Below are 8,383 nucleotides of genomic sequence, written 5' to 3'. Positions count from 1 at the left end.
GATTGGGGATTGGGAGGCTGTGACGTTTCCTGACCCCAGCACTGGCTGGGGGGGGGGGCACAGGAGAAGAGTCCCTGTGCCTGCACTCCCTGGAGAATTCAGCTAAGCACAAGCCCCCCCTGCTTTGGGGGACGCGCATGTGAGCATGGCTTGGTCCCTCTGAAGGCGGCCAGCTCCCACGTTCGTTTTTGAAGCAAAATGCCAGCGAGGAAAGCAGACTGGCTTTTCCCAAACACGTGGAGCTGCTCCACGGCTCGCCTCAGGTTGCCAATCCTCTGCGGCAATTTCACTTAGCACTTTTGCAGAGCAGCCCCTCTCCTGCAGCTCCTGCCAAGAAGAGGAGGTTGGCGGTGGTGCTGCGGGGTCCTGGGGCTGCAAGGGGCTGGGGAGGGAGCCTGCGCAAGGCCCAGACATCTGAAACCAGGTCCTTGAGGTCCTGCCTACCAGAGAGCCAGTGTGCGAGTGTGCTTGTTGCAGCAGGTAATGGAGAAGTGATGTAGCCTGTGAGAAGGGCAGAATGGGCAGGAAAGCTCAGTCAGGACCACCGCGCAAAGGGAGAGGAGGTGTAAAATCTCTGCTTGGCAGAGGCAGCGTGTCCCTGGGGTGAGCAGGCTTCTGTGGAAGAGGAATGGGAGGCAAAGGGGACCCCATGACCCCCCCGGAGTTGTCCTCAGGGCTGCTGCACATCGCTGGCGAGGTGCAGCGGGTCAAGGCTGACAGCGTGAGGAGGCATGGCCTCCCAACTCAAACAAGCCAGCGCAAGCAGCTCCCAGCCCCCTGCCTGCCCGCCCGCCATCCCAGACAAGAACACAGGGCTGCAGGCAGAGGTGTATGCGCAGCGTCGCTGTCTGCATCTCATCCTGCCTTTCTTGAGTCACAGACCATAAAACACCATCTGTAACGCTGAGCTCATGTTCAGTGTCGTCTTTCTGTTAATCACAGTGTGGTGAGCAAGGCTGTAGCGCGGGCAGCTGCCTCCTCCCCGTGAGGGTGGCCTGGAAATGGGAGGGGGGTGTGAGTCCTCCCAGGGACTTTAGAAACTCATCCAGTTCCAACCCCCTACCATAGGCAGGGATGCCCCAATCCCCTGTGTCCACCCTGCCCTTAACCCCTGCCAGGGATGGGGCAGCCACAGCTTCTCTGGGCAATCTGCGCCAGTGCCTCAGCACCCTCACAGGGAAGAACTTCTTCCTCATATCTAATCTAAATCTCCCCTCTGTCAGCTCAAAGCCATTCCCCTTTGTCCTGTCCCTACAGGCCCTTGTCAAAAGCCCCTCTCCAGATTTCTCGTCAGCCCCTTTAGGCACTAGAAGCTGCTCTAAGGTCTCCCTGGAGCCTTCTCTAGCCTGAACAAGACTAATCTAATCTAATGGCGAAGGAGTCTCACCAATGTGATGCCTTTGTCTCCATAGACTCCACCAAGAAGCTCAAGGATGTCCTGGAAGAATTCCATGGGGATGGTGTCCTCTCAAGGTACAACCCAGAACAGGTATGTTCCTGAGCCCTCCAGCCTCCACCATGCAGCTCCCAGCACCCCAATGGCTTCCGCAGCCCAGCTCCCACAGCTAAAAGCAGCTGGGAGAAGGCAGGTCTGTCAGTCCACCCTCTGCCTCTCTCCATGGCCATACTCCCAGCACTGGGAAAGATGCTTTCACAAACAGGAAGCATCTTTCCCAGCCTCCAGCCACATACTCCCCTCTCCAGAGACATACTGGGGACTGGCTTGCCACTCCGCCATCGCACCTCATCCCCCCCATGCTGCCAGGACCCCCTGGCCATGCTGGCATCCAGTGCTGGCTGCAAGCACTGCAGGGAGATGCATGAGGTGCATTTTGGGGCATCTCCTTGCCAGGGAGAAGCCAGGAGGGATTTTCTGTCTCTTTCGCCCCAAAAGCAAATGATTTTGCTGTTGCCAGCGTGGGAAGAGGGGAAGGCCCCATGCCTTCTTGCTCTTGCCTGGGGAAGGCTGGGGTTATTTTTTCCAAGTGGTGCTTTCAGAGAGACCTATTAATGTGCCAGCAGGACAGAGCCTTTCACAGGGGCCATAATCACTAGAAATGAGGCAAAATGAGAAAAATCAGTGGGCTGAACGCATTGAGGAGGGGCAGCAAAACTACCCTGCTATTGAAGGGCACCACAGGACCCTCGCTCTACCTGGGGCCACAAAAGCCATCAAGAAGGCAACGTTCTGATGTGGTGAGGATTTAAAGAGGAGGCGAGGAGACCTGGAGAGGACAATAGTTCCCAGGGCTGTGGGTAGGTTGGAGAGTCCCACTGCTCTGTGTCCTGCCATGGGAGCAGGAGGCTTTCAGAGCATGCTGCTGGCCTGGTTCAGCCATGCTGGCCCCCAGGAGCCAGCTGGCACTGGGTATGTTTGGCCCTGCTGCCTCTGAGTCTCTTTAGGTTGTATCCCACCACAGGGGTTTGAGAAACTGCCTGTTTTGGGGAGGGTTCTGCAGCTGATATGCCGGCAGAGAAGGGCCCAAGCCACAGGATACCCCACCTCCGCTGGCACCTCTGCACCCCTACAGCATCATTCTTCTCTGTCCATCATTCTTCTCTGTGCCCTCCCCAGCCCATTGACTATGAGGGCTTTCACCTCTTCATGAAGACCTACTTGGAGGCAGACGTGCCTGAGGAGCTTTGCCAACACCTCTTCACCTCCTTCAAGCGTAAGATATGTCAGGTGTCCCCCGAGACCCAGCACCAGAGCCCCAGCGTCTTGCAGCACAACACCCTTGGTAAGCCAGCCCCTGACACCCAGCTGGGCATGCTGTGGCACGCTGGGCTCTCTCACATGCTGCCCCACAGGGACAGAGGTTGTGGGGTGACACCTGCAAGTGGGAGGCATCAGGGCCAGCACACTCTGCCCCATCCCAAGGATGGGCTCCCAGGGGCCCTGCACTGCTCCAGGCAGGCAAAGGCTTTTCCTGGGGTGGAGAACTAGAGGGCACCATTGCACTGATTCCTCCCTTGTAGACCCCAGGTTCACTCAATGCCAGCATCTCCATCCAGAGCAAGAAGGCCTGCAAGGTACTTGTGCACCTCTCACAGGTACTGGTGTGGGCAGCCACTCGGAAGCAGGGGACATATGCCAGGCACCCAGCTTCCGCCTGCCCCTGCCCTTGCTCAGGTGGATTTGCAGTGCATGAAGACATCTGCTGAAGGGATTATAAACTGCAAGAGAAAAGGGAGAGCCCTCCCCAGGTGCTCGACTGTAGTGTTGGGGCTCAGGAGCAGCTCTGGCTGGTGGCAGGGGACCACATCCTCCCCACGTGGTCCCAAGCACCGTGGTGGCTGGCCCCCACGGATGAGAGTGCTGCTAGAAATAGCTGGGTCAGGCAGGAGAGTGAGGGTCTGCCTGTGGTGCCCTTTGGAGAGCCCTGGGACCAAGATGCCAGCCTGCTTTGGGATAGCAAAAACCCAGGATGAGTGACCAGCCCTGTGGCTGCCCCATCCCTGGCAGTTTTCAAGGCCAGGTTGGACACAGGGGCTTGGTCGAGTGGAAGGTGTCCCTGCCCGTGGCAGGGGAGTGGAACTAACTGATCTTTAAGGTCCTTTCCAACCCAAACCATTCTATGGTATGTCTGCTTTGCAGGGATCAATGGGAAAACACTTCTAAGTGCCCTAGGACGACACGCTCCTGAGCCCAAGAGCTGCCCCAGCAACACAGCTGAGCCACAGCCAGCATCCCTTACCCCAGCACCGATCCCCAATGCCTCCCCCAGCTGGTCCAGGTCATCCTCCCAGAAGTCCACCACCGGCACCCCTTCTGCTCACAACTCCTCTGGCTCTTCGAAGATCTCCTCCGGGTCCCTGCTCAGCCCTCAGTCACCAGGTGAGCTTGGCTGGGGCTCTATGGGGACAAGCCGTCCCTGGTTTCTCAAGCCGTGGAACCACACCTTGCCCTGGCGGTGCAGTTGGTCATGTCCCCAATGTGATAATGACCTTCCAAAATCAGTGGCTTCCTGGTATCAGGACACCTTTGCTTTGCAAACTTAAGCCGCTGATCCTGATCCACAGAGTCCTCAATAGTCAATTACCTGGCAGCAGCTCCTAGCAAGGGGGGATCGGAGCAGTGAGTCACGGCTGCCTCCAGCCCAGTTTCTGCCCCAGCAGAGCATGTCCCCATGGGTTCTTCCTGCGTATCCTGCCCACACCCGCAGTGCCAGAGGTGTGAAGGTCCACAGCCAGGCACCAACTTGCAGTGTTCAGCCCTGCTCCTGTGATGGGACCCAGCCCCACAGTAAATGGGTCCCTGCCCCAGAGTTGAACATGTCCCAGCTGGGGATGGCTCCTGGCCCAAATGGCCAGCCCTGTGCATGGCCTTCATCCCCCGCTCCTTGCCCGCAGGCACGAGGAGCGTGGAGAAGAGGTTACCCTTCAGCCTGCGAAAGAGCCACAGCTCCCTGAAAGCTGCCCCGCTGCAGCCTCCTGCGCCTGTGGCACAAGTGGTCCACCTGAAGGACATTGTCTGCTACCTGTCCCTGCTGGAGAGGGGACGAGCTGAGGACAAGCTGGAGTGTAAGTGGGACCCTGGGGCCATGGCATGCTGGTCACACTACACTGGAGGCACCTCCTAGGGGTTTACCTAAGGAGGGGTGTGGGGATGGATGTTTCTGCTCAGTTTTTAATGCTGAAATATTAAAACCACTTGAGAAAACTGCTCAGCATCACCCCTCTGCTCCTGCCTGCTGCTCCCTGTGTCTGACACAGACAGCTGGGGGGGGGCATGGCTTTGCTTCGATATCCCACAGCCCAGTCTGGGCTCAGGTCACATCCCATCCCAGAGCCCCATCAGCCCTGACACTGAGGACTGGCTGCCTGGGGTTCCCCAGGATTGGGGTGTAACTGGCAGCTGGCTTCTTTTCTCCCCCCAGTTATGTTTCGCCTCTATGATACTGATGGAAACGGCCTCCTGGACAGCTCGGTAAGCCTTCCCTTGGGAGAAAAGAAGCCTACTTGTGGGGCTGAAGGCATGCAGGGCCTGCTGTTGGGGTGCCTGGTCCCCTGGTGTGGTGCTCCAAGCTAGACAGGGATATGGGAAAGGAGGAAGAAGGCAGTAACATTTACTGTGGGGCTGGACCATGGGGCTGTGGGATGCATGCCAGCTCTGCAGCATCCAGCAGCAGTGAGAAGAAATCCACCCACCAGTAATTGCAGCTCTCCATCAGGTCACAGGCTTTCAGAAAAGAAAACTCATGCACAAACCCCTCCTTGGGAGTTTCCTTTTTCTCCTTTGGGTATCGCCCTTGAAACCTGTTGCAAATAAAAATCTGGTTTATCAGAGCAGTTTTTCTGAGGAGAAAACCCACTGCAGATCTTATGGCAGATTTCAGAGGAGAAAGCAGCTCCCAGAACCCACTGAGAAGTGGGGTATTGCTGGCCCCTGTGCAGGCAGGAGCCTGGGATGGACTTGGGTGTATCAGGATGTAGACCTGGCGGCTCGAGGCTGGACATGCCGTTCATGGCTAAAGCTGTCCCAGAGTGCCAGCCGCCATCATCTTTCTGTGGTCAGGAGCTGGATCGTATCATCAACCAGATGGTGCATGTGGCCGAGTACCTGGAGTGGGACTCCACCGAGCTGAAGCCTGTGAGTGCCTGGGCTGGGGATGCTGCAGGAGCTCTTGCTTGGAGCCAGCAGCTGGGGCTCGCAGGCAGCATCACCGTGTCACTGCATCTCCACCCTCTTCCAGATCTTGAAGACGATGATGGAAGAGATTGACTATGACCATGACGGGACTGTGACGCTGGAGGAGTGGATCCGGGGAGGCATGACCACCATCCCTTTGCTGGTCCTTCTAGGGATGGAGACGGTGAGTGCCCATGTGGCGGGGACCTGCTTTGGCCACATCCATCTGCCCCGCCCACTCCAGGAGGAAAGCCAGGGGCTTGCTGAAGCGGGAGAGGAGGGTGGCAATGGAGAGCATGCAGGGACCCCACCTGTAGCAACAGGCTACACACCCATCTGGCATCACACAGCCCCATGCTGGCCCCTGCTTCCCAGCCCCAGCAGACACCCTCACCGTGCATTTGCTGACCGGCCTTTGCCCCCCAAATCTTCACAGGCTCAGTTTTGAGCTGCAGTCATTGCCATCTGCTGTGCCCAAGCAGACTGGGCTTGCCGCTTGCCATTGTAGTATACTCTAGTTTAATCAATGTTTAATAAAAAAGTAAGATGATCATGTAATATGACAGCTCCTCTCCTGGTGTGATCTTCAAAGAACAGGTGGGGTACTTTCAGATCCCTCCTTATTTCACCGTGTTGCTTTCATCCTTTTGGAGTTAATTTTATCAAGGTGCATCCCTAGCCATAGTTTGCCATGGCTTTGCTCTGTGGTGCTCCTTCTGGCAGTTGCTTCTTACAGAGTCAGGAGGGCAGGTTTTCTGATACAAACATTCAAGAAAACGGGGAATTTTAAGTGGCTCCTGCAATGCACTCAAGCCTGGACCCAGATGTGAGAGGCTTGGTTTGGTCGCCCTGTGGTGGCGGGGGCCTGTCCTCACATGCGGAGTCATGCTCCTATTGGCCACCAGCAGAGAATTCCTGGCTGTGCTGAGGGACTGTGCGGAGCTGGAGCTCGGTGCCAGGAGTGCCAGGAGCTGGACATGCCCAGGGAGCAGGGGCATACAGCAGCAGGGATGCTGATGGGAACACCAGGCAGCAGGGGGACCCCAATGTCCAGCTGGGTGTGAACTCCTGCAAACAGAGTGGGGGCTTTTCCAGAACAAAAAGTTGTCAGAAGTGGTGGACTGAGTGCACGGGGGGCCCTCAGCACAGGGCAGTGACCCCCCCTCACCCTCTGCTTCCTGCCCTGCAGAACGCGAAGGACGATGGGCAGCATGCCTGGAGGCTGAAGCACTTCAAGAAACCTGCCTACTGCAACTTCTGCCACACCATGCTGCTGGGGGTCCGCAAGCAGGGCCTCTGCTGCTCCTGTGAGTCACGGGCCCTTGCCAGCTCCCTCGCAGCTCCCACCCCATTCCAGTGCCACAGGGAGGGGGGACTAGGCTCTGTCAGTGCTGAGCCCCACAGGTGCTGCAGAGAGGGGATGCTGGGGTGTGATGCTCACCATCTTCGTCTCTCCTGCCAGTCTGCAAGTACACCGTCCATGAGAGGTGTGTGTCCAAAGATATTGCCTCCTGCATCAGCACCTATGTGAAATCCAAGAGAAACACAAACGTGAGTAGGTGGCTGGTGCACTTCTGAGCTGGTGGCTCTCCCTTGGAGTTCTCCCAGGGGCAGCTGGCCCCTTTGTCTCCTGCCCTTGTCCCACATGGTCTTTTCCCCTGGGATTTGCCTCTCCGGGGCTGGTCAGCAGCTCACGGTCATTCTCAGCATCCCAAGCCTGGCAGGGTAGATCCCATCCCCATCCCCCAGGGATCCGCAGGACACCAGCATCAAGGTTAGACATGGCTTCAGGTGGAGATGGGTGTCCTCAAAGTGCTGCATGGAGCAGCAGCAAGGGAAGGTGGCCTGTGAGGGGCTATTTTGGATCAGTCCATATCCCTGCACGGCACAGCACCTTCCAGAACCTCAGCAGCAGTGGAGAGGCAATGCCTGTGGGTCAGTGGGTGCTGTGCCCGCAGTGCCCCCCATACCTTGCAGGTGATGCAGCACACGTGGATTGAGGGAAATTCCCCTGTCAAGTGTGACAGATGCCACAAGAGCATCAAGTGCTACCAGGGCATCACCGGCCTGCACTGCGTCTGGTGCCAAGTCACCGTGAGTATGTGGGTGCGCTGGAGCCGGGGTGCGCCCTGCAGTGCTCCCCGCACAGCTGGCCCTGGGGAGGAGAGATTCACAGACAGGAGATGGCAGCATATCGCCTGCCCAACCTCCCTTCCTCCCGTCCCCTCCAGCTCCACAACAAATGTGCCTCCCATGTGAAGCCAGAGTGTGATGGGGGTCCACTGAGGGACCACATCTTGCTGCCTTCCTACATCTGCCCTGTTGTCCTGGTAAGTGCCCCCTCCTTGCTGCTGGGTGGCAGGGACCTCGTGGGGCATCACTGTGGCCAACCCACCTCCCCTAGCTGCTGGCACTGCCTTCTCGGGGTGGCGTGCGCATCCGCGCCTCTGTTCCCCAAAGGACAGGCAGTCCCACTGCCGGAGATTCGAGAGCGACTCCCCTGCCAGCACCAACCCTGAGGACAGCCAGGGCTTCAAGTTCAACCCCAGCACAGTGGATGGGCAAGGACTGCAGGTAGGTTCCCACGGTGGGGACCACCAGCTCTGCTGTGGGTGCATACCGAGCCCTGCAGTGGTGCTTTCTGCCCTCCAGATCAGCCCACGGCCCGGGACACATCCCCTCCTGGTGCTTGTGAACCCCAAGAGTGGAGGAAGGCAAGGGGAGCGGTAGGTGGATCCTGCCCAGGGACAG

The 8,383-nt window shown here is 58.0% G+C and overlaps 1 protein-coding gene across 1 annotated transcript in view; it reads left to right on the top strand.

Annotated features, from left to right (window-relative positions):
- Nucleotides 1-8,383, top strand: part of LOC104404265 (diacylglycerol kinase gamma-like) — an 18,383-nt gene that overhangs the window by 225 nt on the left and 9,775 nt on the right. The window contains exons 2-14 of the mRNA XM_010012652.1: nt 1,413-1,489; nt 2,576-2,741; nt 2,987-3,054; nt 3,751-3,838; nt 4,354-4,524; nt 4,881-4,930; nt 5,519-5,593; nt 5,697-5,828; nt 6,831-6,939; nt 7,095-7,183; nt 7,610-7,726; nt 7,864-7,956; nt 8,207-8,358. Coding sequence (XP_010010954.1) covers nt 1,413-1,489; nt 2,576-2,741; nt 2,987-3,054; nt 3,751-3,838; nt 4,354-4,524; nt 4,881-4,930; nt 5,519-5,593; nt 5,697-5,828; nt 6,831-6,939; nt 7,095-7,183; nt 7,610-7,726; nt 7,864-7,956; nt 8,207-8,358 — 1,387 coding nt within the window. The remainder of the gene's footprint in view (nt 1-1,412; nt 1,490-2,575; nt 2,742-2,986; nt 3,055-3,750; nt 3,839-4,353; nt 4,525-4,880; nt 4,931-5,518; nt 5,594-5,696; nt 5,829-6,830; nt 6,940-7,094; nt 7,184-7,609; nt 7,727-7,863; nt 7,957-8,206; nt 8,359-8,383) is intronic.

Source organism: Nestor notabilis, unplaced genomic scaffold, assembly GCF_000696875.1.
Source record: "Nestor notabilis isolate BGI_N333 unplaced genomic scaffold, ASM69687v1 scaffold18504, whole genome shotgun sequence".
NCBI classification, from domain to species: Eukaryota; Metazoa; Chordata; class Aves; order Psittaciformes; family Psittacidae; genus Nestor; species Nestor notabilis.
The sequence above is the reverse complement of the archived record's forward strand: the minus strand, read 5'-3'. Positions and strand labels throughout refer to the sequence as shown.